At 51.6% G+C, this 27,026-nt stretch overlaps 1 protein-coding gene across 2 annotated transcripts in view; it reads right to left on the reverse strand.

The window, feature by feature from the left end:
• stab1 (stabilin 1) overlaps window positions 1-27,026 on the reverse strand; it is a 35,465-nt gene that overhangs the window by 4,871 nt on the left and 3,568 nt on the right. For both annotated transcript variants that reach the window (XM_042339774.1, XM_042339773.1), the window contains exons 6-53: window positions 26,457-26,519; window positions 25,564-25,677; window positions 24,928-24,981; window positions 24,591-24,671; window positions 24,238-24,396; window positions 23,881-23,943; window positions 23,331-23,429; window positions 22,977-23,063; window positions 22,596-22,707; window positions 22,079-22,265; window positions 21,372-21,465; window positions 20,999-21,157; window positions 20,176-20,271; window positions 19,595-19,690; window positions 19,429-19,476; window positions 18,977-19,113; window positions 18,340-18,451; window positions 17,908-17,985; window positions 17,276-17,377; window positions 16,413-16,520; window positions 15,919-16,050; window positions 15,681-15,809; window positions 15,463-15,519; window positions 15,084-15,191; window positions 14,771-14,966; window positions 13,875-13,970; window positions 12,976-13,021; window positions 12,541-12,620; window positions 12,086-12,211; window positions 11,796-11,863; window positions 11,189-11,263; window positions 10,705-10,824; window positions 10,329-10,376; window positions 10,159-10,242; window positions 9,557-9,703; window positions 8,954-9,097; window positions 8,813-8,872; window positions 8,298-8,474; window positions 8,101-8,187; window positions 7,252-7,398; window positions 5,361-5,417; window positions 4,985-5,156; window positions 4,210-4,359; window positions 4,018-4,122; window positions 3,249-3,356; window positions 2,822-3,015; window positions 2,439-2,583; window positions 2,088-2,221 (exon numbers count right to left, since the gene is read on the reverse strand). In XM_042339774.1, the coding sequence (XP_042195708.1) occupies window positions 2,088-2,221; window positions 2,439-2,583; window positions 2,822-3,015; window positions 3,249-3,356; window positions 4,018-4,122; window positions 4,210-4,359; window positions 4,985-5,156; window positions 5,361-5,417; window positions 7,252-7,398; window positions 8,101-8,187; window positions 8,298-8,474; window positions 8,813-8,872; window positions 8,954-9,097; window positions 9,557-9,703; window positions 10,159-10,242; window positions 10,329-10,376; window positions 10,705-10,824; window positions 11,189-11,263; window positions 11,796-11,863; window positions 12,086-12,211; window positions 12,541-12,620; window positions 12,976-13,021; window positions 13,875-13,970; window positions 14,771-14,966; window positions 15,084-15,191; window positions 15,463-15,519; window positions 15,681-15,809; window positions 15,919-16,050; window positions 16,413-16,520; window positions 17,276-17,377; window positions 17,908-17,985; window positions 18,340-18,451; window positions 18,977-19,113; window positions 19,429-19,476; window positions 19,595-19,690; window positions 20,176-20,271; window positions 20,999-21,157; window positions 21,372-21,465; window positions 22,079-22,265; window positions 22,596-22,707; window positions 22,977-23,063; window positions 23,331-23,429; window positions 23,881-23,943; window positions 24,238-24,396; window positions 24,591-24,671; window positions 24,928-24,981; window positions 25,564-25,677; window positions 26,457-26,519 (5,241 nt within the window). The remainder of the gene's footprint in view (window positions 1-2,087; window positions 2,222-2,438; window positions 2,584-2,821; window positions 3,016-3,248; window positions 3,357-4,017; window positions 4,123-4,209; window positions 4,360-4,984; window positions 5,157-5,360; window positions 5,418-7,251; window positions 7,399-8,100; window positions 8,188-8,297; window positions 8,475-8,812; window positions 8,873-8,953; window positions 9,098-9,556; window positions 9,704-10,158; window positions 10,243-10,328; window positions 10,377-10,704; window positions 10,825-11,188; window positions 11,264-11,795; window positions 11,864-12,085; window positions 12,212-12,540; window positions 12,621-12,975; window positions 13,022-13,874; window positions 13,971-14,770; window positions 14,967-15,083; window positions 15,192-15,462; window positions 15,520-15,680; window positions 15,810-15,918; window positions 16,051-16,412; window positions 16,521-17,275; window positions 17,378-17,907; window positions 17,986-18,339; window positions 18,452-18,976; window positions 19,114-19,428; window positions 19,477-19,594; window positions 19,691-20,175; window positions 20,272-20,998; window positions 21,158-21,371; window positions 21,466-22,078; window positions 22,266-22,595; window positions 22,708-22,976; window positions 23,064-23,330; window positions 23,430-23,880; window positions 23,944-24,237; window positions 24,397-24,590; window positions 24,672-24,927; window positions 24,982-25,563; window positions 25,678-26,456; window positions 26,520-27,026) is intronic.

Here is a 27,026-nt window from a genome sequence, read left to right on the forward strand (position 1 = left end):
GGGGGAGGGAGGGAGCGAGGAGGGGGTAGAGAGTCGAGAGGGGAGCTGAAGGCACGGTCAAAGAGAAAGGTCTTGAGACCGGCCTTGAAGGAGGAAAGGGAGGAAGCGGCGAAGGCACTGGGGGATAGAGTTCCAGAGCCTCGGGGCTGAGAGGCTGAAGGCCCGGCCACTGATAGTAGGGCGGTTGGGGCGGGGGATGTGGAGCAGACCGGAGCCAGAGGAACGGAGGGTACGGGCAGGTAGGTAGGGGGATAGTAGGTCGGAGAGGTAGGAGGGAGCGAGGCCGTGAATGGCCTTGTAGGGGAGGATGATGATCTTGAATTCGATCCTCTGGAGGATGGGGAGCCAGTGGAGGGGAGCGAGGGTGGGAGTGATGTGGGCGCGGTGTCTGGTGCGGGACAGTACACGAGCTGTAGAGTTCTGAATGACCTGCAGTGTGGAGGGAGGGCTGGGAAGGCCGGCGAGGAGAGAGTTCCCATAGTCCAGCCTTGAGGTGATAAAGGCGTGGACCAGAGTTTCAGCAACGTGAGGGGTGAGGTAGTGCCGTAGTCTGGCGATGTTCCGGAGGTGATGGAAGGCGGTGCCAGTTGTGGTGCGGATATGAGGGAGAAAGGACAGCTCAGGGTCGAACAGAACCCGAGGTTCCTGATGGCTTTGAGAGGTGGAGAGTGCAGCCTTGGATGCTGATGCTGTCAGCGCCTGAGGTGCGGAGGCGCTGACGTGAGCCAATCAGGAGGGCCTCAGTTTTCGCACGTTGAGCTGAAGAAAGTTGTCTCTCGTCCAGGACTCGATGTCGGACAGGCAGCTGTCAGGACATCGGTGGTCGTGGAGTTGAGGGTAGAGGAGGAAAGGTAGAGTTGGGTGTCATCCGCATACATGTGGAAGTTAACCCCATGTCTGCGGATGATGTCACCACAGGGGGAGCATATAGAGGGTGAAGAGGAGGGGACCGAGGACAGAGCCCTGAGGGACACCGCACGAGACAGTGCGGGGGGTGGGTGGAGGAAAAGCCGTTTGTGGACACAAAATGAAGACGGTGGGAGAGGTACGACCTAAACCACTAAGGACAGGGCCTTGAAGGTTGAGGTGGGAGGACAAGCGGTGGAGGAGGATAGCGTGGTCGACCGTATCGAATGCTGCCGATAGGTCGAGGAGGACGAGGAGGCAGAGGGAGCCCTGGTCGCAGATGGTCAGGATGTCATTGGTGACCTTGACCAGGGCAGTTTCTGTGCTATGGGCAGCACGGAAACCCGACTGAAGGGGTTCGAATAATGAATGGGTGGAGAGGAAAGAGCGCAGCTGGGAGGCGACAACTCGTTCCAGGACCTTGGACAGGAAGGGGAGGTTGGAGATGGGCCGGTAGCTTGATAGCTGCGACGCATCAAGGGAGGGTTTTTTCAAGGTGGGAGTGATGGTGGCAGTTTTTAGGGGAATGGGAACAGAGCCAGAGGAGAGGGACAGGTTGATGATGTCTGTGATATGTGGGGCAAGGAGGTGGAGCTGGGAGATAAGGAGTGGAGTGGGGATGGGGTCAAGGGAGCAGGTAGTGAGTTTCAGGGATAGGATGGCTTTGGTGACAGAGGGTGGGGAAACGGGTACGAAAGTGTGTAGTGGAGGATGGGTAGAAGTCGGAGTGTGGAAGGGAGCGGGTGGGTGGAGGTTGGAGGGGAAGTGACCGCGGTGCGGATTCCCTTGATTTTGGATTCAAGGAAATCCAGCATCTGCTCACAGTGAAGGTTGGAGGAGATGACCTGCGTGGGATCTCAGTCAGTACAAAGACTATCAGGTCAACACAAAGTGAACACACAGTCCTACACTCAACCTCTCTTCCTTTCACTCCACTCCTTCACCCAATAACCAATGTCATCTGGAGATTTACCCACTTAACCTCCAAGAAGCTCACACACATTTACACTGTCGCACACACACACGGTTACATTTACACACTTTTACACACTGTCGTGCAGATACAGTTACATTTACACACACACACTTACATTTGCACACAGTTACATACACACCTGCCCTTACAGCACATGGGCAGAATTGCTGTACTTTGCTATAGCCCTCCTCTCCGTGGCGTTTACCTGCTGAGCTGCAGCAAGCTGACTGAAGGTGGCCAGGGTGGCTCCCTCAGCTACACAGGCGTCCATAGCCTCAGTGTACGTGAAGCTGTACTTCCCCCGGGGAGACTGCCAGTGAAACACCCCCATTGTGGTATCTGTAACAGTGAGGAACATCAGCAAAGAAAACTCTGACCGCCACAGAGACTTACACCACAGCTGGGCTGTGAGTTACACACCTGACAGCTCAGGCCTGAGCCACCAAATAACTGATTAGTCCCTCCACACATCCCTCCCTCCATCCCCAGGTCCCTCCCTTTCCTCTATCCCCCCCCTCAATGCGGGGCTATTGGGAACCCTGCACTAAGCTTTCACCTTGGAAGTGGAGGTCGATGCAGATGGCATCCGGATGACAGAGGCCGTTCCTGTCCAGGCAGCGGTTCACGGGGGGGCTGATATTCTTTAAGCATTGGATCCCGTTCCCCCTGAACCCAGATTTACACTCACATTTCCGGGTAAACTGCAACACACAGCAAGAAAAACAATCAACAACTGACCCACAGAAAAGGTCTCCAGACACTGACTTACCCAGTGTCTCAGTGTCTACCACACCTCCTGGTAACTCACTGTGTGGTTAATCACCCTCTGCGTACAGATAGATTTATAATGTCTGTCCTAAACCCGCCCTCCCACTCCCGCAACACCCTCTCCCCCCCCACCCCCAACCCCACGCTGGGGGGAGTCTCACTCGCACTTACAGCTCCGAGGTTGATGCAGACGGCATGCTCACTGCAGCCTCCGTTCCTCTCGACCTCACACTTGCTCACAGCTGTGCACACGTGCCCGTCCCCCATGTAGCCCAGGCCACACGAGCAGCTGATGGTCACCCCGAGCTGCGTGCAGTTTGCGTTACCGCTACAGCCTCCATTGTTGTCCCGGCAGAGATCAGCCACTGGCAACAGAGCAGCACAAACAGAGAGCGTTAGTCTCAGCAGATGGGAAACGTGAGGACACATGAGGGGCTTATCAAGTGGAACTTATCACAGCCAAACTTTTATTTTAGTGTGTAAAACAGTCACCATTAACTAGGATCACTGTGCTCCACTACAGCAAACACAAGACAGCGAGTGCGATGGATGCTTGTGCAGAGGCTCGGGACTGATTGACATGTTACGGAATGCTCACCTACACACATTCGTCCATCACCCTCATAGTACAGCTCACACTCGCACACGTTGTTGGCTTGGCACACTGCATTATGATGACATTTCGGGGAACACACAGGCAGCGCCTCTGCAAGAGAAAAAAGATCCTCTCAGGACTCTGACTCAACACATAGAGACAGCAGAATAGCGGGAGGCCACTTCATCTGTTAAACGTGCGCTCGGGCTCGCTCCCCCACTGGAGCTCTCTACTCTATCCCCATTCCCTGCTCTCTCTCTCTCTCCCCATCGTGTCTGTGCTGGGGCTCGCTCCCCCACTGGAGCTCTCTACTCTATCCCCATTCCCTGCTCTCTCTCTCTCCCCCCCCATCGTGTCTGTGCTGGTGCTCGCTCCCCCACTGGAGCTCTCTACTCTAACCCCATTCCCTGCTCTCTCTCTCCCCCCCATCGTGTCTGTGCTGGGGCTCGCTCCCCCTTTTATATTCTTACCTTTTGAACATTTATTAAATTATATTCTTTCCCTCTTTAACCTTTCAAACCTCTGTCAGACCTCTCCTCCCCTTCTCTATCCAGCAAAGCAAAGAATGTTAGGTGTAATTCAACCACCCTCATAACAAAAGATTATTAATGACTGGAAACTAACCATATCCTCTGGAAGACACATGAAAGAACGTGTGGGGAGTGTGTGTGTGGTGCGGGCGTGTGTGAGTGGGGGGTGGGTTTGTGTGTGTGTGGTGATGGGAGGGGGGGGGGGGGGGTGGGGGAGGGAGATGTGGTGCAGGGTGCGTTACCTAACTGGCTTTGGCAATGATCTCCAGTCCAGCCTTCGCTGCAGAAACAGGTTCCTTTACCCGTTTTACCTTCATCACATCTCCCGTTCTTCGTGCAGGTGCAGCCTGTAATCACAACCAGGAAAGTGAGCACAGTTTACATGAGGGATCAGATCACGTTGCTGAGCTGCTCTCGCTCCTCACGGTACCTACTTGTACAGTTTGCTCCGAACCGGCTGGGGCCACACAGCTCGCAGGCGGTGCCAGTGAAGCCCTCGTTACACCAGCATGTGCCTCGTCCATTCCAGCCATCGCTACAGTGCCCGCGGTTACTGCACGGGGAACGTGCTCCTCCAGGACATGCTGTAACACAGACAGCCCATCAGTGTCCAGGGATAGAGGCTGAATCATCCACTGGACCCTGGGCACGCAGAGACCGAGATACAGACAGAGAGAGAGAGAGATACACAGACAGAGAGAGACAGAGAGGTACAGAGAGAGACAGAGAGTCACACACACAGACAGACAGACAAGACACACAGACACACAAACAGAGATAATGATAATTGCATTTGACAAGAGCGCCTTATCATGTCATTAAGACATCTCAAAGCGCTTTACTATAAATTGATTTCTGACTGTGTATTTTATGGGCGAAATGCGGCAACCAATTGCATACAACAGTGTCCCACAAACAGCAATGGAGTGAGAAACTAATTTTATTTGGGGGATTGTTGGCCAGGACACCAGGAGAAACTCGATTCTCTTTTCAAACAGCACCACAGGATGTTTAACAATTCCCGATCTCAGTTTATAACATCTCACCTGAAGGATGGCATCTCTAACAATGCAGTGCTCCCCCAGTTCTGCATTGGAGCGTCAGCTTAGACTGTACGCTACCCACTGAGCCAGGCTGCCACCTCATTGTGGATGCAGATAAGTGGGCGCGAGGATAACTGATCATAATCAGCCGTGTACTGTACTGTACCTTGGCAGTCATGGCCGTAGTGATGTTTGCAGCATTGAGGCAGCCACACAGGGGTGAGGCAGTCCGCACTGCAGCCGGGCACGGTTCTACTTGAATGTGAGACAGAGCCGAAGGCTGAGCGGTGAGATCTGGGCACATACCAGCAATTTCTGTGGTAATTTAACATCCCCCCCTACAGATACACAAGGATATTCACAAGGTGTGAAATCTCCCAAGTTTACACAGCAATTACGCACTAAAAACACACTACAGCTCTCAGTCAAACACACACACATTGCAGCTCTCAGTCACACACACACACACACACACATTGCAGCTCTCAGTCACACACACACACACACACATTGCAGCTCTCAGTCACACAAACATTACTTACCTTTAGCTTTGTTCCGGGAAGACACCGAGGGACCGCGGAGCAGTTTCCACAGATTCCCTGTGGGAGACAAGGACGGACACAGAGTGAGCAGGAGCTGGCGAAGCTCAGGATCAATCAACAGTATTTTGCTTGGGAGACAAAAGTCACCCTCCATTACAATCCAGGCAATTCCTTCATTATAAAGCAACGTCAACATCAACAACTTGTGTTTATATAGTTTATATATATCACACAGGGCCCCTCACACAGGGCACTCAATGTCACGCCTCTGTGATGTGCCAAGGCTGTGAGCTGCCCACACTCCGAGGAGCACCAAGGCTGCGACTGCGATTACTCACAGACACCGGCTGCGACTGCGATTACTCACAGACACCGGCTGCGACTGCGATTACTCACAGACACCGGCTGCGACTGCGATTACTCACGGACACCGGCTGCGACTGCGATTACTCACAGACACCGGCTGCGACTGCGATTAATCACGGACACCGGCTGCGCTGCGATTACTCACGGACACCGGCTGCGGCTGCGATTACTCACGGACACCGGCTGCGACTGCGATTACTCACGGACACCGGCTGCGACTGCGATTACTCACTGACACCGGCTGCGACTGCGATTACTCACGGACACCGGCTGCGGCTGCGATTACTCACGGACACCGGCTGCGGCTGCGATTACTCACGGACACCGGCTGCGACTGTGATTACTCACGGACACCGGCTGCGACTGTGATTACTCACGGACACCGGCTGCGACTGTGATTACTCACGGACACCGGCTGCGACTGTGATTACTCACGGACACCGGCTGCGACTGTGATTACTCACGGACACCGGCTGTGACTGTGATTACTCACGGACACCGGCTGTGACTGTGATTACTCACGGACGCCGGCTGTGACTGTGATTACTCACGGACGCCGGCTGTGACTGTGATTCCTGACGGACGCCGGCTGTGACTGTGATTACTGACGGACGCCGGCTGTGACTACTTACGGACACCAGCTGAGACTGTGATTACTCACGGACACCGGCTGAGACTGAGATTACTTACGGACACCGGCTGTGACTGTGATTACTTACGGACACCGGCTGTGACTGTGATTACTTACGGACACCGGCTGTGACTGTGATTACTTACGGACACCGGCTGTGACTGTGATTACTTACGGACACCGGCTGTGACTGTGATTACTCACGGACACCGGCTGTGACTACTTACGGACACCGGCTGAGACTGTGATTACTCACGGACACCGGCTGTGACTGTGATTACTTACGGACACCGGCTGTGACTGTGATTACTTACGGACACCGGCTGTGACTGTGATTACTTACGGACACCGGCTGTGACTGTGATTACTGACGGACACCGGCTGTGACTGTGATTACTTACGGACACCGGCTGTGACTGTGATTACTTACGGACACCGGCTGTGACTGTGATTACTTACGGACACCGGCTGTGACTGTGATTACTTACGGACACCGGCTGTGACTGTGATTACTTACGGACACCGGCTGTGACTGTGATTACTTACGGACACCGGCTGTGACTGTGATTACTTACGGACACCGGCTGAGACTGTGATTACTTACGGACACCGGCTGTGACTGTGATTACTTACGGACACCGGCTGTGACTGTGATTACTTACGGACACCGGCTGTGACTGTGATTACTTACGGACACCGGCTGTGACTGTGATTACTTACGGACACCGGCTGTGACTGTGATTACTTACGGACACCGGCTGTGACTGTGATTACTGACGGACACCGGCTGTGACTGTGATTACTTACGGACACCGGCTGAGACTGTGATTACTTACGGACACCGGCTGTGACTGTGATTACTTACGGACACCGGCTGAGACTGTGATTACTTACGGACACCGGCTGCCTTGTGAACGTGTCACATCGAGCTCCCAGGTGTGGAGGCTCCAGGAGACCGTTGATGCCGTACGCAATTCCACCATCAAACACCAGGTGTCGCTGCACAATCTGTGCCGCTCCATCGTTCAACATCAGCGCTCCCTACAACACCGCATATACACACCTCAACACCGCATATACACACCTCAACACCGCATATACACACCTCAACACCGCATATACACACCTCAACACCGCATATACACACCTCAACACCGCATATACACACCTCAACACCGCATATACACACCTCAACACCGCATATACACACCTCAACACCGCATATACACACCTCAACACCGCATATACACACCTCAACACCGCATATACACACCTCAACACCGCATATACACACCTCAACACCGCATATACACACACCTCAACATATACACACACACCCCAACACATCATACACACACACCTCAACACAATATATCATACACACAGAGCTTTAACAACACCTCAATACATTCATTGTTCATTGTTACAGAATATTTCTTAGGTTGAGAGATCAATGATGTGACAGAAAGACCTAAACTGGACTTAGTAATACTACAATAATAATAATTCTGGCATTTGATACAGCGCCTTATCACGTCTTCGAGATGTCTCAAAGCGCTTCACAGAATATACTGTGAACATTGATGTGACTGCCCATAGGCCTGAACTTGATGACACTTTCACAGGTTTGAAATTATGTCCAAAAGGCCAGTGGCCCCTGGGTTTACAGAAGCTGGAGTTTCTACAAGAACCTGGTGAGAATGTGCAGCACCTCGGTCCTGTCCTGGCCCCACACCCACTTACAATCTCAAACCGGCTGCAGGTAATCGAAAGCGTGGATCCCTGCATCGTTCTTGGCTCAATTTTCAGTGGGAAATCCACAGCGTCAATCTGTAATAGTAAACAAGAGAGGCTTTGTCAACACAGCTCCACCAGAGCCCCAGCAGCACAACTCCACCAGAGCCCCAGAAAGCCCCCTGCCCTACCCCTACCCTCCGTACCCTCCAGTCACTGATGATGTGGAAGTTGAGGACTTGCAGGAGATGGTGCAGGTTCTGGTTGCTGTACAGCCAGTGCTGCTGGGCTGGCAGGAGGGCAGCCAGAGCCTCGTCTGTCGGCCAGAACATGGTGAATGGCCGATGCAATGGGTCAGCGATCACTGGCATCAGCCCCACTTCCTGTTTGGGGAAAATATACACCACTGAGAATAATTCTCTTTAATTGTATTTTTCACATGAAAATATAACTTTTAGTCTAAGTAACAATCAGATACCCAGAACACAACCCCCCCAGCCTCATTGACAGCTCTCCCCCCACCCCTCACTGACAGCCTCCCCTCCTCACTGATAGCCTCCCAATACCCCCAATACCCCCACCTCACTGACAGCCTCCCCCCAATACCCCTCCGCCTCACTGAAAGCCTCCACCCCTCACTAACAGCCTCCCCCAAAACCCCAGCCCACCCCCTCATTGTCAGCTCTCCCACTAACACCCCATCACTCATACAATCTCTGACCTTGACCAAATCACTAAATCGTTTGTATCCATTCTCCTCCGCCACCGTTGTCAGGTTTTTCTGCAAGAGCAAGAAATGAGAATCTGTGATTTCCCAACAACAACAACAACAAATGACATTTCTGCAGGGAGTTTAACGTACCAGGGGAGCAGGCACCGAGTCTCCAGCCTCGCTCAGGGTCAGGTTGTGAGGAACCAAGACTTTGCTGATGTAGTGAATGATGCCATTGGCCGTCACGTAGTCTCTCCTCACAATCTGAGAATCGCCGTTCAGGTAAACAGAATTCTGTGTGTAAAAGGGTCACATTTTGTATTAAAACTGTAAACTGCAGTAAAGAAGGGAAGGGCTAATTCCCTGTGAATTCTTTGCCTTCCTCTTATTAGACCAGCCGCCTGTGCATAAACATTTCCGTTTGGAAGCACACTCTCTATCTCTCGGGATTAGTGCACCCTGGACACCTAGTCTCAGTGAGTATCAGGAGCAGATTGACAAGAGCCGAGGCTTGGGAAGAATTCCAAGACCTTCTGACGTGACAGCAGTGCCGTGGAGGATTGAGGACCTGCTTGGCTCAGGAACCGAGACTGCCACAAAGGGTCACCTCGATTCTGATATTCCAGTGTATGACACGTCACCTTGGAGCTACCTCAACCCAAAGACACCCCCATGTGCCTCCCCCCCACCCCCGGATGTTCACTAGTTGGTCCAGTGGTCGTTTCACTGCTGGCCAGGAGGTGCCACACTTACCTGTCGGACAGTAATGTGAATGCGGTGCCCAGAGAGGGCAATGAGCGAGCTCTGTTCTATCAGCTTGCTGTGAAGCAGCTGCCGACAGCCCACCAGGTGATACCACAGCAAGTCCTTCACCAGACCCCTGCGCTCCCACTCCTCCACCTGCAGGAAATGCGCTCTCATTAGTTGTGCAACGAGAAGCAGAAACAAGGTTCCTGCCTGGTGCCCAGCTCTCTGTGTACACACTGCCCGGTGCCCAGCTCTCTGTGTACACACTGCCCGGTGCCCAGCTCTCTGTGTACACACTGCCCGGTGCCCAGCTCTCTGTGTACACACTGCCCGGCGGCCAGCTCTCTGTGTACACACTGCCTGGTGGCCAGCTCTCTGTACACACTGCCTGGTGGCCAGCTCTCTGTGTACACACTGCCTGGTGGCCAGCTCTCTGTGTACACACTGTGACTGGGTATGATTCTCTGTGTACACACCATGACGCAGGGCTTCCCCAGTACACACGGGGAGGGAGAGGGGGTCGGACAGGGTTGTGTGAGCAGACGGGCGCGGGGGAGGCAGCAGAGACTGGCCTGGCAGTTGGGGGAGTTTCAAGAGTTTGATGTTACCGTGTTGTCCTGAGCTGTCAGCTCCGTATCCGGCAAAAACAGGGTGAACGGTCCCTCGAGGCTCAGCTCCCTGAACAGATTTCTCTGTTGTGGGTTTAACAGGAGAGGGAGAGGTTAGCGTGAGGCTGAGTGTCAGACTGGGGAATGTGAGCAAGTCAGAAAGGTATTACCTGAAGTTGCTGGGAGAAGACAGACATTGCCGGCAGCCGAGCCAGCTCCTGAGAACAAAGTTTAATTAGTTTAGAGATTTACGTTTAAAACACTGGTTTAATTGCCTTTGCTACAACTTATGCACAGAATGTGTGTGAGAGAGGTGTACGCAGGCTGAGTGTGTATTTGCGTATGTACCCAGGCTGAGTGTGTGTTTGCGTGTGTACACAGGGTGAGAGTGTGAGCGCGGTGTACACAGGGTGAGTGTGAGCGCGGTGTACACAGGGTGAGAGTGTGAGCGCGGTGTACACAGAGTGAGTGTGAGCGCAGTGTACACACAATGCAGTTATATGGTTTGATGACCAATGTTCCTATACCCAGGGAGACGAGCTCTACCTCAAAGATTCTGCCCCGACAGGAGAATCCAACCCCAATGTAACCGGGAACACAGCGGCACAGCCTCACACCGGGGCCCACCAACACACACTTGGCAAACAGGCTGCAGCCTCCATTGTCCTGCAGACAGACGTACAGACAGTCAGACACACTGACAGACAGAAATCATCAATCCTTCATTTTAATACTGGGTTATTGCCATTGTACTTTACCCAACTTGATTCTCCGTGTACTTTCTGCTCAGCAATAATAGTGTCAGAAAATGAGCACATTCAGTATCAATAAGGCTGTAACTGTTCCCAAACCAATTGCACCTGGGACCCTTACAGTCACTACCCACCCACCCACCACTCGCCGTGCCAGGCTCAAACCCAGCCCACAGAGTCACACCAGTGACTATCCCCCGCCCAACACACAGTAAGAGACACCGCAGACCAGGTATAGTGAGCAAGTGAGTTACACAGAGCACAGGTCTGCGTCTGACCTGAGTGCAGGGATCCACAGGCTTACACATCCGCATTGAGTCTTCAACATATCCAGACACACAGGTACAGGCCACCTGCAATACAGCAACGGCAACAGTCAGTGTAAACTATGCAACTGATTAAAGCTGTGAGTGTTTGTGTGCTCCAGTGTGAGTGTGTGCCCTGGTGAATGTGTGAGTGCACCCCAATGTGTGTGTGTGCCCCGGTGTGAGTGTGTGTGCCCCAGTGTGAGTGTGTGTGTGTGTGTGCCCCGGTGTGAGTGTGTGTGTGCCCCAGTGTGAGTGTGTGTGTGCCCCGGTGTGAGTGTGTGTGTGTGTGCCCCGGTGTGAGTGTGTGTGTGTGTGCCCCGGTGTGAGTGTGTGTGTGTGTGCCCCGGTGTGAGTGTGTGTGTCCCAGTGTGAGTGTGTGTGTGTGTGCCCCGGTGTGAGTGTGTGTGTGTGTGTGTCCCAGTGTGAGTGTGAGTGTGTGTGCCCTGGTGTGAGTGTGTGTGTGGGGCCCAGTGTGAGTGTGTGTGTGGGGCCCAGTGTGAGTGTGTGTGTGGGGCCCAGTGTGAGTGTGTGTGCCCCGGGGTTGTGTAAGATAAGACCAGAATTGGTGGTTACTTACCCGGCCGGCTGCTGTCTTTATACACTCCTCATGTTCACCACAGGTTTTCAAGGCACAGCCGTCCAGTTCTAGATGAGAAATAGTGTATAACAGTGAGAGCCACAGCCAACAGAGATCTCCTGACAGCCTGGACAGCCTCTACAGTCACATACAGTCCAGTGTAACTTATTATCTCATTCCTTCTGGTCCTTACTCTTCTGCTCAGCCCATTCCCAGCCCATTAATAATAATTATCAATAATATTTATTGTCAATATATTACTGGTTTAGATTCAGTGATTGGTTGCTCACCCACACAAACCACACCATCGCCGGTGAAGCCAGGGACACAGGAGCAGGTCCTCTCGCCTGCGGACACCTTGGTGCAGGTCGCGGACATGGAGCAGCCGCCATTGTTCCTCTCACAGGGATCCCACTCTGTAACAACACAACTAGCGTTACCCTCACCACTGCCCCCAGCACACAGTCACTACACCTACACACTCACTGTAACACAGCCAGCGTTACTGTCACTGCTCCTCACGCACAGTCACTACAGCTACACTCCCCCCTGTCCACCGCACAGCCACAGTATAGTCACTACACCTACACACTCACTGTAATACAGCCAGCGTTACCGTCACTGCTCCTCACGCACAGTCACTACAGCTACACTCCCCCCTGCCCACCACACAGTCACTACTCACACACTCACCGCCCCCACCTCCCACACACACTCACTGTATACGAGTTAGGGGGAGGGGTACCTGAGCAGGACGTCCCGTTTCCGGTGTAGCCCGCTGTGCAAACACAGGAGGGGGTGGAGGAGGCCATCCCTGGGACACAGCTGGAAGAGACAAGAGGCTGAGCGTGGATCGGGCTGACACAGTGACTGCTTTCCCCCACAGGGTGTCAGTGTGTGTGGCTGAGGGCCAGACTCACACTCACAGCAACAGATGAAACGCACAGATGTTGCTCTTTCTGTGGGACATTACACAAACACTTTAGGAACGTTCCACACTTCCTGTGTACAGCCCCAGCACAAGCTGATGTCAGGTCGACGTACACAGAACAGTCGCAATGCGATTCTTCCCGTAACTCAAACAAAAACAGGTTTAGCAGCTCAGTGTAGCCATGGGGAAGGGTTTACTGTTCCCCCCACCCACCCTGTACCCCTGGCTGCTCCTCTCACAGGCACTTACTTGGCGTGTGGATGGCAAGTCCCGTTACAGGTGTCACTCACAATCTCTGAAAAAGAAGCGTTGGCAAATTATACCACAACTCAGATAGACTTGTGGAGCTTATAAAGCTTGTGCTCTTGGTTGACCCTAGTTTTATTCTCTTCCAATTAACTATGCCCCTCCTTTCCCCTCCTGAAATCAACTAATCGCCCTCCTCAGGCTCCTTCCCACTCCCCTCCTCACACCCTCCAAAGCCCAGAGTGGCCTGACTGTGAGTGTGTCAGCCCTGAAACTGTCCTAACCGGATCTCCTGACACATACTGTCCCGGAGGCCTGTCCTTGGCCAGCAGACTGATACCCCTTCCTAACCCAGCAGTGTGAGCCCAGACACAGCCTTGGCTGCTGGGATCAGTAACTCAGCATAGAGTGTCGGCTGACACTGTGTGGCTCAGACATTGACTGAACATCACTGAGCCACCAGGAAATTCTTCTTCATCACCTAAAATATCCAGATTGCTGGTGTATGGGGAGGATAGCTGGAGTCTGAGAGCATCGGACATTCCTACTTTATTGTATCTGCAAACACAGCATCCCAGGTCTCAAACATAACCCTCCTTACTGCCCTCACTGAGAGAAGCTTCCCAACGAGATTCCATAATGACCACCACACAGCGCTGCCTGGCGATCAGATTTGCTTCCTGGAGCCTGGGAGCGGAGTTCCTGTGGTTACCGGCAGCTCTGGGTTGTGATTTACACTCACTGACAAACACCAGGACTAGACATGGTTAAACAGTCAGGGAGTCACTGACAAACCCCCCCCCCACCCATGTCAGTCTGGCAGAGGGCCCCTACCCCAGTGGGTACATCAGTCTCCTAATGTTCAGGTTGTAATGAACTTGTGAAATGTAACAGCAACTTACCCACATCGCAGTCTGCACCACTCCAGCCTTTGTTACAGTCACAGCTGCCATTTCCAGCCAGTCCGTCCCTGCACTTGCCATTCACACACCTGCACTCTACACAGGCAGAGCAGAGCAGGGCAGGGCAGAGCAGAGCAGGGCAGGGCAGAGCAGGGCAGGGCAGAGCAGGGCAGGGCAGGGCAGGGCAGGGCAGGGCAGAGCAGGGCAGGGCAAGAGACAAAAGGAGACGGCGGGGCAGGGGGAGTGCAGGGGAAGATACAAAAAATTAAGGTAAGCGAACACAGATTCCCAGGATACTGCACTCGCTCACACATTACTGTACACCCAGCAGAAAGCCTGGTACACGTGTCCTCACGCCTGGTGCCCTCTGGCTGCTGTAGTGTGTGTTGGTGTTTGACATGGAGTATGTGTTAATGTGTGTTAGTGTGTGACCAAGATAGAGTGCGTGTTGGTGTGTGACTGAGGTGGAGTGTGTGTTGGTGTGTGACTGAGATGGAGTGTGTGTTGGTGTGTGACTGAGATGGAGTGTGTGTTGGTGTGTGACTGAGATGGAGTGTGTGTTGGTGTGTGACTGAGGTGGAGTGTGTGTTGGTGTGTGACTGAGGTGGAGTGTGTGTTGGTGTGTGACTGAGGTGGAGTGTGTGTTGGTGTGTGACTGAGATGGAGTGTGTGTTGGTGTGTGACTGAGATGGAGTGTGTGTTGGTTGTGACTGAGATGGAGTGTGTGTTGGTGTGTGACTGAGATGGAGTGTGTGTTGGTGTGTGACTGAGATGGAGTGTGTGTTGGTGTGTGACTGAGGTGGAGTGTGTGTTGGTGTGTGACTGAGGTGGAGTGTGTGTTGGTGTGTGACTGAGATGGAGTGTGTGTTGGTGTGTGACTGAGATGCTTGTCCTACCCAACTTGCACGTGGGTCCGTATCGCCCGGCCTCACATGATTCGCAGGCTGTGCCCTGGAAGCCTTCCTGACACAGACACTCGCCAGTGCCGTTCAGCCCGTCCTGACAGATCCCAGAGCCCGAGCACCAGACCCCGGGGCCCCCAGGACACATCTCACACCCAGGCCCAAAGTAGCCAGAACAGCAGCCCAGGAGCTGTGGGGGAAGGAGAGGCTGTGAGTCGGGGCTGCCCAGGCACTGGGTTACAATAAGTGGAGACCATGCGTGCACATGTGCACATGTGTGGTATGTGCAGAACTGAAAGCCACTTACTACTGTTACGCGGGTGCAGTTGGGTTTGCAGCCAGACAGGGTGACCCGTTGCTGGTACTGATATTCCTTGTAACTGCAGTCAGGTGTCCTGTCCTGGCCAGGAAGCTCCTGGGCACAAACACACAGAGCGTCACAGCATATTTACTCAGTATGAACTTTCCAAGATAATTTGATTGAAGCTTTGATTGAATATTGAAAAATGCATTGGAACAATGCGGAACTCAATATAGTGTTAATAAGCAATACAGTCAATTCACTTTATAGTCTATTCTGTGAAGCGCTTTCAGATGTCTAGAAGACGTGAAAATCACTATATCGAATGCAAGGATTATTATTATTATTACACTGACTAATGAGTCAGGTTTAAAGCTGTACTCACCACAGGAGTGGTTCCTTGAGGACAGACTGGGGGTTGGTCACAGCTCCCACATTGTCCCTTTAACAGAAAGTTAGCTGTGATGTGATTCTCGGGCACGTCACAAGCATTAGCACTTAGCCCCTCTCTCTCGGTTCCCTTTTGTATCATGCTTTAATGCAAACTATGCTCGTTGCCTTCTCCACACTGAGTAAACACACACACACACACAGAACAAGTACCTGCACAGTGTCGATCTCCCGGATGTTGCAATGATTACGGAGTACTGGGAGAACACGAGACACTCCCAGGAGAATCCCATTTCTTGTTTCCACCTGAAGTTTCTCCAGCGGAATATCATTAGCAAAGACCTGGGAGAGCAAGTGGGGAGATTATTGCCATAGTTAAAGATGATAAATGATAAGATTTATTGACACAAACAGGAGAGCTCTCTGTCTGCTGATATAAAGCTGCTCAAACCTGATCGTTGTCAGCGGAGAACGTGATGCGGTAGGAAACACCCAGCATCGTTTCCTTGCGAATTACAGCCTTGATGTTGCTGAACAGCAGCTTCTCCCCTAGAATCAGGTGATATTTGACAGAATCCTCCTCCTGCAACACAACACTGACAGCTAGTACTGAGTTCCACATTAATCCCTCAGCCCGGCCCTCCCCCAGTGCTGTGTGGTGTTGCTCCTCTGTAACAGGTGTCAAGGCTTGTGACTTCACACCCGACAGAGCATGAGACAGAGCACACAGGTCAGTAGGGAAAGAGGAGTGGTAGGCAGGAAAGGAACGTAACAAAGGGACCATGAACTGCTAATGAAGACACACTCCAACAGCAAAGTGTCAAGAACTGTAAAGGAACTCACTAACAATGTTGAACAGGAGCTATAGAGACTGTAGACAGTAAAGTGACTAAAGGTGTTTGTAGAGTCTGAATAGTAAGTGACGGTCCCCAATGGCAAACTCACCAGCTGCGGCAGTCGCTGGGCCTGGGAGTACTGAGTGAGGGCAGCGTCACTCGGCAGCAGCACAGTGTAGCCCACAGCGGCCTCCAGCACCTCCACCAGACCGTATAGCTGAGGGGATGGGGACAGACACAAAGGAACAAACACAGGAGCAAGTTATTAGAAGCCTTTTCTGGTATTGTATTGAGTACACATGGATTCATACACATGGACACACGCATACAGGGACACACTCATGCAAACACATACACCGGCACACAGAGCAAACACATACATGTACAGATACACCTGCACCCCCACCCATTGAACCAAATGTAAATGCACACACACTGCAACGTGACAATTACCCGCTTGTCTCTGCCACTATTCCACCCCACCATGTGGCTTCAATCAACAATGGTGGGGCGAGCAAGGCTGGGGACGTGAAGCAGGCCGGAGCCCGCTGAGGGAAGGCAGCGAACAGGATGGTAGGGGGTTAAGAGGTCGGAGAGGTAGGGGTTCCAAGACAATGGAGGGCTTTGAAGGTGAGGACCAGGATCTTGAACTGTATCCTCTGTGTGATGGAAAGCCAGTGGAGTCGGGCGAGGATGGGGGAGATAGAGTCACGGAGGCTGGTGTGGGAGAGGACACGAGCTGCAGATCAGTTTCTTTAATATACATTTCACAACTTTGGAGCTGCTATTTAATAATGAGTCCTGCCCCAGACTCAATCCCAGAGACAATCGCCCCGTTATTCCATCAGCAAACACACTGCGACTCAGTAACTGTGGGATGACAGGACTGTGACCACGCTATACACACAGCCACTCACGCCCAACTATACACAGCACCCCCCCATCGCCCACTCGCCCCCCCCCCAGGCTCACCTGCAGGGCCTGTGTGAAGAGCGAGTACTGGGAGAGGTTACCCAGGGCCTCGAGCAGCCCCGGGCAATGGCCAGCAACGTCCTCCCAGGGAGGCACCAGCACCTGCAGAGAGAGAGATAGCTGTCGTTATGTCATGTCTTTAGTAACACGTTTACAGCTTTCAGTGGGAAACAGGTCTTGCTGTTCTTGTACAAAACACAGAATAAAGATCATCAAGCAAAACATCCTACAAATGAGCTGATAAAATCAAACCTTCAATAATAATATTATTAAACCTAGAGACCTCAGCACTTGGAGCAGAGCTGTAGGAAGGTTTTACCGAATGGCTATCAAATAGAACCCTGAGTTGCCAGATACCAGGAAACATCCTGTGACTATTACACACATGGTCAGTAATGATCAAAAGGCAAAAATACTGCAGATACTGGAAATATGAACTAAAAACTACTTCTGTAGAACAGAAATAACAGAAGGGAACATGCAGCAGTTCAGGCAGTGTCTATGGAGAGAGGAACATGGGTTAACGTTTCATGTCGATGACCTTTTGTCAGAGAAATGTGCTGAGTGTTCCCAGCGACTTCAGTTGTTAGGTCAGTAATGATCTCGAGTAGGTGTGTGAGGTGGGGCTGTACCTGATCGATGATGTGGATGAAGCCGTTGACTGCTGGGATGTCAGCCATCAGCACTCGCGCCCCAGCAACACTCAGTGTCTGCGAAAACAACATCAAGAGCAACTTGTACCAGCTTCACATTAAAAGGAGCAAATGTGAAATTCAAAGCGCAAAATAAAACATTCCCTGTTCCATGAGCTAAATAGCCTGATCCCAAGCCAATTACCGCACCCACCACAGCCTTAGCCACACCCAAACCTGTGTAAACATTATATAGAGAATAATATTATATAGAGAAACTTAAGAGTCCATATTTTATCACCTCTTCATTTCTGGAAATTGTTTCTGAGTTAAAATTGATCGAGTCCTGAACGTAAGGTCAGGGAATGTAAAACACTCTCTGACAGTCAGCCCCACACAGACAACAGACACACAGCTACACAGTGAACTGACCCCGTTCTCGCTCGCCACCGGCCAGGTGATGAAGGTGTTGAGAGTTTGCAGGTCCTGGCCTCTGTGCTCCATCAGCTGATCAGTGCTGAACCCCCCCACAAGGATATGAGACCTGTACACAGAGTTGCACACTGACTGACATCCCTCAGTCACAGGCAGTCACAAACACACAGTCCAGCACTGAACTCATTGCTCACAATGGAACACATACACACAGCTGAGAAGACTCCCGAGACACTGTGTTTATTGTAGTTTTACCCCAGTGACAGGAAGGAGGGAGACAGGCTGATAATCAGAGCTAAGCTGATGTGTGGCCTGAGATGGGGATGCAGGAATGGGTGACAACACTGACTGCTTTGTGTGGAGCACAGCCCCAGTCGGCCTGGCACCAGGAGATGCCAGTTACCAGCCTGGCATCAGTTGATTCCAATGGCAAAGCTCCATTGTTATAGCTTGATGTTGTTATCAATAACTTCAGAAGTTAGAAGTTCCCATCAGTAACTTAGCAATGCCAGGACCACCCATCAGCAGTGAGTGATGTCTCCTGTATATGGTGGTGGGAGGCAGGGGGGAGGTTACTGACTGAGTGGCCAGCCTCAGGCTGCTGTGGGGGGGGGGATGCTAGGGGGATTTGTACCTGACTAAGACGCAGAGACTGCGTGACTGTTCCCAAGCCGCTTTCTCAGTCCTATTCATGTCCTTTATTGCTGCATCTGACGGAGCCAAGACTGTCACATTAGCTCCTCCTCGGAGTTCTGTTCTAAGCAAACATTTCTGTGTGAAAGAGCAGAGAATAAATAAATCACAATCCTTTTGGACACAGATACATCATTTCTCTCACACAGACATGTAATCATGTACCATCAACAACAAATTGCATTTACCCAGCGCCTTTCACGTCGGGATTGACGTCCCAAACGCTGGACAGTGAAGGGTTTGCACCCAAGCTGCGTCTGGAGTCAAGAGGGATGGAGGGCAAGCGAGAGTGGGTGATGGGAGGGTGCCACTAGTCCCAGCACAGCCCAGCTCAACCCCAGGGAAGGACAGATTCCCCATCTGTAGTAAGTAAATGATCCCCATGTACAATACCTGTAGCCACGCGTTGAACCCAGAAAAGTATGAACTTCCTGCCAGCTCCTTAAAGATAAACGAACAACAGTAACAGTCACCCTTGTAATAAGCACCGCAACAACATCAAATCAGCTGCTTAAAAAATTCAAGCATTTCCCACAAATTGGCTTTTGCAGTCACTTACACTCAATACGTCCCTGAAGCAGATGATCCCATCTCCACCATAACCCTCCGGGCAGGTGCACTCTCGGCTGCCGCTCTCAGTGGCTTTGCATTCAGCCTAATGGGGGAAGATGAGACAAGATGATGTCTTGTTGTTGTGGAGATGTGACTGGTTTATTAGCACAGACAAGCCTTGGGCAGAACAACATCTCCACTGCTGGGATCCCAGCCTCTTCTTGCACTGGGAAGCCAGCGGTGGGATGATTGTGCTGATGATCTGGGTTGATCACATCACTCACCAGCTCCACTGAATAACTTATGTGTCAACACAACGTGTGTGTCAGCCTGGCTCAGCTGTTGGCACTCTCGCCTCTGAGTCAGAGAGTTTGGGTTCAAGCCCCACGTCAGGAACTAGGAACCATGGACAGGACTTTTCTTAAGAAAAAAGTTACAAGTAACTTTGACAAAGGCTGTGAGTCTTCATCAAGGAGTTGCCAAGGAGATGGATTTCCTGGGAATTCTCCATCCCTTGATCCACAATAGGTTGATCCACTTTACAGTCAGTGAACAACTGAGTTCTGGTGGCAGATAGAGAGTGTTTACCTTGAGGTGACAGCCACCATTGCTCTGCAGACATGGGTCTCTGGCAGTGCAGATCTTGCCGTTGCCTGCAAACCCCTTCCTGCACACACAGCTGCTCTGCAACACAGGATCCAGAGGTTCCAGTTACACACAGCGACTCAGGAACTCCCACACATGGCGAGTCGGGAACCCACACACACGGCGACTCAGGAACCCACACACACAGCGACTCAGGAACCCACACACACAGCGACTCAGGAACCCACACACACAGCGACTCAGGAACCCACACACACAGCGACTCAGGAACCCACACACACAGCGACTCAGGAACCCACACACACAGCGACTCAGGAACCCACACACACAGCGACTCAGGAACCCACACACACAGCGACTCAGGAACCCACACACACAGCAACTCGGGAACCCACACACACAACGACTCGGGAGCCCACACACACAGCGACTCAGGAACCCCACACACACACACACAGCGACTCAGGAACCCCCACACACACACACACAGCGACTCAGGAACCCCACACACACAGCGATTCGGGAACCCACACACAGTGGCTGCAGCAATCAACCAGCTCAGTTACAGTGACCCAGTCTCCACACGTCAGCCTCAGCATCTGGGCACGAGATGGAACGGGGAATCCATCCAAGCCGGACTGGGTCAGAGACAATCAATCAGAGATTGTGAGTCAGTGTCAGGGTAATGTGTGAGGTGGGTTATGATTGTGAGTATCTCGGGGGGCTGTGTGAGGCAGGAAGGGCTATGAATCGCTGTCAGGGGTGGGGGGTGGGATGGGGGCTGTGTTTGTGGATGCAGCAGTACCTGTCCAGGGCCGATGTACTGACAATCAGCGTTACTATGGCAGCCTCCTCGCATGTTCAGCAAACACTCGTTGATCTCTGTGCAAACATGCCCGTCTCCGGACCACCCTGTGTTGCAGATACAGGATGCGTTCCCAGGCCCCAGGGTAACACACTCTGCCTGCAGACAGAGACAATGGGTGAGGACCCCCGTGGGCATGTGAAACACACCCTCCCCTCTTCCACTAATTAGAAAACCGATTCTGACGAAAGGTTATCAACCTGAAGCTTTCCTCTCGCTATAGACGCTGCCTGACCTGCTGAGCACTCCCAGCCACTTTCGTTTTTATTTCACATTTTCAGAATCTGCAGTATTTTGCCTTTTGTTCACTCACATTCCTGTCGCACCCTCCACGATCCGACCGTCTACACACATCCTCGGATTGGCAGGAAAGCCCATTGCCCTCATACCCGCTTTTACACACACACCTGCAAAGAAAGAGAAAGAGGTGCCTGACACAGAGTAAATCTCTCTTCAGTTTATTTGTGTTTCCCTCATGGTTTATTTCTGTAAAAACCCACTCCCCCCCCACCCACCGCAAATCCGGATCAGCATCCTCAGTTGGCGATGGGAAAGTGTTGGACTGAAATAGGTGGTGGTTTTGACAATTATACAACAACAACTTAGATTTATATAGCGCCCTTCACACTGGGTAGAGTCACGGAGCACTTGACAGTGGCAGAGTCTATCAGAAGGTTGTGAAATGAACACAGGAAATGAATTTTCTTTTAACTGTACCTTGCCACAATGTTAATTCCATCTTGCCTCATCTTTACTGTAAAACCATTTTGACTTAAAAAGGTAAAAACACACAGAGTTGCGGAAATGTCTTAGTTTCACTCTCATGCCGGTTTCCCCCAGGTCTTGTAAAAACCCACCTTCAAGGTAAAATGTTTTTATTGGCTAAAACCCAGGGGAAGTTTCAAGGTCAGGAAGCGAATTAGTTTGGGATTGATGTTAACTGTGTTGCTGCTGCAGCGCAGCCTCGCAGCTCAGTGCATCTCCCTGTGTCTCTCTGCGATGGGGTACCGGGACACCTACCTGACGGTGTTGTTGGTGTAAGTGCACTCAGCGAATGCATGGCAATACTGCGACAGATTCTCAGAGCCGCATGTCTCTGTCCTTGTGTCACAGAGATTCCCCATGAAGCCATCCTCACAGGAGTTAGGGAGGCAAATCCCGGAGTTTTCTGGCCTGTTGTCACATGAACCATGCAGACAGAGGCAATCTGAGAAAGAGATTAATCCCAGTCTCAATCTGTGACCATGATGGGAAATACAAGCACTGAAACAGTAACAGGGAAAAAATATTTATTCTGTGATTATGTTTAACTAAGCCTTGATTTAAATGGAAGATGTACGTTGGACAGGAATGCAAGGGCCAGATATGACAGTGCATAGATCTGTGTATGTGTGTGTGCGTGTGCGTATACTAATCCAACCCTCCCCACCAACCTGGGCAATGTGTTCCGTACATGTCCCTTCCCCCCTTTAAACTCCTCCCATGTGAAACAGCTCCACCTGAACGGCTTCTGTTCCCACTTTTTGCCATGACTGACCTTGCTCACAGTTGGTGCCGTGTTTATTGGGGTGAGAGCAGATATGACAGGCAATCCCTTTGAAGTTTGGGTGGCATTTGCACGAACCATTTCCTTTAATGCCGTCGATGCACTAAGAGAGAAACAAAACCAGCTCCTTAATTGCTCAGCCTCCGCAATGCAACATCATTCTGTTAACGACACCTCCTGTCAAGAGGTATTCTGCCTCTCTGTGTAACCAAACGAGATGCCTGGTATCAATCCTACACCAACTCTCCCTGGGATAGAGCGCTGGGTTACAGGACTGTGAGATTCACAGAGGTTCAGCTTCCCAGAGACAATCACACTTGATCAGTCAGTTTGGAGACTGAGTGAAATTAAACCTATTTTCCCTGCACTTACCTCCCCATGAGCGTAACAAGGTTCCTTAAACCCTCCTGGACAGGCCCGGCATTCCCTCCCATAGAATCCTTTACAACAGGCGGGTTTCTGGAAGAATGAAAGAGCTCACATTATGGAGCAGCCAATCAGATTAAACTGTTTCAAACTACTTTACACTAATTAGTGCCCAGTGAAGTGACTGTTTTACAAGTCAACTTTGTGTCACCAACATGCAGTCTCCTTCCAACAGCTTCCAAATTAAGGCTGAATTTGAGTATTTTCTACAATTCTGTATAAGATTAAAGTTTAACACCAAATGACCTTACAGCTAAAATCGGGTGGAACTTGGGACCTGGGATTCTGGCAGACGCTTACCACAATGGTCTGGTTACAGTGCTGGGCACAGCCCAGCTTTCTGCTGTACAGAACCCCATCAGCCGAGGCATCGTACTTACAGCCAACATCGTATGTCTCCTGTAGACACAAGGTTGTCAGTGAGTGAGGAGACATCCATGTGAGCCCCCCACCACACACGCACACACAGAGCTCGCCAGCAATCCCTGCTCTGGCCCCCAGGAATACTACTTAACATCATCCCAACCCGACCTGCCAACTCCCAGCAGAACACTGCTCCAGGAGAGGGCACAGGGCAATGAGGATCCCTCAGGAGGGAGTTCCTGTGAGTCCTGTTCGTGGCAGGAACAGTTATTTGCCAATTGGAATAGCATGTTTCACTCCCAGTGCCACACAATAAACAGCTGGACAGAGATTTAAATCATCGAGCATCAAGCTCTCATTCAGATAGGGCTTTAATGGGGGCAGGAAGAGGACTGAGGTGGGGCGGGCGGGCGGGGGGGAGGGGAAGGGGACTGAGGGGATGGGGGGAACGGGAACCCAGAGCCACCATTCTGTGATTGAGCCTCACCATCGGGGCCGCTCCCTCCGGACACTTCCTGCTGCTCAATGCTGAACAATCCCCACACGGAGCCTAAAGAGCAGCAGCACAGCACACGGTGTAACAGGCCGTCAGCAGCCATTAGTAAACTTCACACAACATTTTCTTGAACGTTGAATACCACACACACATATCAATGATTCTTACAACATAATTTATATGCAAGCCCCCCCCCCCCCCCTCCGCCAGCCAACCACACACGCACGGCGTCACACACAGGGTGTGAGTGACAAATTCCTGTCCTGGGATTGCAGCGACAAGGGGCTAATATGCTTGGCCCGGGCACTGACTTGCGACAAAGCTTTGGCTGCTATTTGCTTCTCTTACCGTTACGATGTGGTGATGAATCTTGTTGCACTGTTTCGGGAGGATGGGAATGATGGAGGGAGGAATAAGGATTCCATCCAGACTATGAATAACCCCGTCTGAAGCAATGATGTCTCGTCTGTATAAAGGAACGGCTTTGTCCCCCAATGTGATCTGACCCTGAGGCAAAGAGGCAGCAAGTCAGTGCCAACATGACTAGGACACAAACCCCAGACAGTGAGACACCATTAATAAATGGTTTATAGAGTTTACTATAATAACACTGAAAGCACCCAGCGCCTTGTCACATTAGAACCTTTCCAAACACTTTACACCATTAGGTGAGATCAGCAGCAGGCGAGTGTGGGACTTACATGATGATCCACATTGATGGAGATGATCTGATTTGCTTTGCTCAGGATTCGAGGAATCGTTGCCAATCTGTCCACTGTCAGCTGGGAAACAAAATGGTAATTAATGAACATTGTGGACCACTTGAGACCACACACTGCGGCCCCGAATCTGACAGCCATCTCCAAGGGATCCTTTAGTCTCCCACTGCTGCTTTCACTCAAACACCTCCCCCTGCCTCCTGCACATGTCCACCCCCCCCCACACACACGGTATAACTCCCATCACCGCCCCCGCCCCACCACCGATGGCACCCTTCCTCCAGGACAGGACGCTGCGAGCAGGAATGGGGCAGCCTACCCTGGCAGAGCTGAGGATGTGATGCTTCACAAGCTCTTGTAGTTTCAGACGTCCCTGGTTTAAAAACAAAACACAGATAAAGTTGAGTTCATGTGTTCAGCACAGACCTCGTCAGTCCCAGAAAATCCAGCCCCGTCACATCGAAACAGCTCAAACTCAAACAGTAATGACTGTCAAGAGCAATGTAAACACAACAGCTATTTGGCACACAGAGCCAGGAAGTGAATGACCCATTTTATATGGAAAATTGTTGGCCCGGACACCAGGAAAAACTAACTTCTCTTTTCCAATAGTGTCATGGAATTTTTAAAGTCCACCTGAACAGGCAGACAGGACCTCAATGTAGCATCTTGTCCCTTACATAGGGCCTCTGACAATGCAGAACTCCCCCAGTATCAAACTGGAGCATCAATCTACACGTGAGCTGAAAGTCCTGACAATCAGGGTTTAACCCACACCTTTCTGACCCAGACGTGTCAGTACAATCTGCTCAGGGCTACTTTAATCGGCCTCGGTTTCCATTACTTTCCACGTGTTTCCCACAAACAACTCCGGGAGGGGAGGGGAGTTCCTCATCTACTCTGTTACTATTCCATCTGTACAATCGGAGACTGGTTAATGATCTGTGTCTCTCACCTCAGTAAACATGTAGAAGAGGGTGCCGTCTCGCAGTTTGTCCACAGCTCTGTTGCTCGGCACAAAGACAGTGAAGGGACCTGGGCCTTTCAGCAATTCCGGGTACTCGATATTCTGTCACATAATAAACACAAGACTTTATCAGTCGTTAACAGTTCCTCCGATACCCGCTCATCACAGGGACAAGAGCTGAGCCGCATAAACAGCAAAGATTAAAGACATCCCAAATCTGATTTATTTCAGAGAAGGAACCAATGGATCTGCAGAGCTTCCCCCTCTCCCTCCCCCACCCACGGTCCACTGACCTGCCCCGAGATAGTAACCCACTGTCCACACTGTGAGTGATGAGCCCATCACTGCACAAGCTCCGTAATAATAGTAAATAACAACTAATTGCAGAGTTCTGTAATGTGTATTTCTACACACGGCTCACACAGCCACCGGCTCACACTATCACCAGCTCACACAGCCACCGGCTCACTCTGCCACCGGCTCACACTATCACCAGCTCACACAGCCACCGGCTCACTCTGCCACCGGCTCACACTGTCACCAGCTCACACAGCCACCGGTTCACTCTGCCACCAGCTCACACTGTCACTGTGTCACCGGCTCACACAGCCACCAGCTCACTCTGCCACCAGCTCACACTGTCACTGTGTCACCGGCTCACACAGCCACCGGCTCACACTGTCACTGTGTCACCGGCTCACACAGCCACCGGCTCACACTGTCACTGTGTCACCGGCTCACACAGCCACCGGCTCACACTATCACTGTGTCACCGGCTCACACTGCCACCGGCTCACACTGCCAACCGGCTCATACTATCACTGTGGCACCGACTCACACAGCCACCGGCTCACACTGCCACCGGCTCACACTATATTTACCTCCAGCATGATTTGGAACCTTTGGAACACATGTTCTTTAGCAAGAATCTCGGCAACAGTTTTCTATGAAAACACACAAAGGTGAATGTCAGATCACAGACATGTAACGTAAGAAAGTATTCAGAGCAACAACAACAACAATAACTTGCATTTATACAGCGCCCTTTACGCGGGGTCCTGGAGTGCTTCAGAGCAGAAAGGAGAACAAGAGAAAATGCAAGTGTAGGGACCGTGCTAAAGGAGACGAGGAAGGTACAACAGAGCAGAAGCCCCTCTAAATCACTCCCACGTTCAGGCAACGTGGTCACTAGGGGCAGAGAATCTGCCGGAGATTTCATACCCAGCAGCTAGGAGCCACAACAGAAACCCCTCTCTAATATCCTCCAGCACATGGCAGACAACACAACAGACACACAGGTTTGAGAGGCCAACAGACTGGGGACCTCAAAGTGTGCGACGGGGTATCTGCTAGAGTCTAACCAGCTAAAACTGCGTAGCTTGCTGTTGATAGTACTGTGTCTGGCTAGCTTTCCCACTTTTCCTGGCGTTTACTACCCTTCCTGGCAGCCC

This window comes from Callorhinchus milii, unplaced genomic scaffold (genome assembly GCF_018977255.1).
Source record: "Callorhinchus milii isolate IMCB2004 unplaced genomic scaffold, IMCB_Cmil_1.0 Scaffold12, whole genome shotgun sequence".
NCBI classification, from domain to species: Eukaryota; Metazoa; Chordata; class Chondrichthyes; order Chimaeriformes; family Callorhinchidae; genus Callorhinchus; species Callorhinchus milii.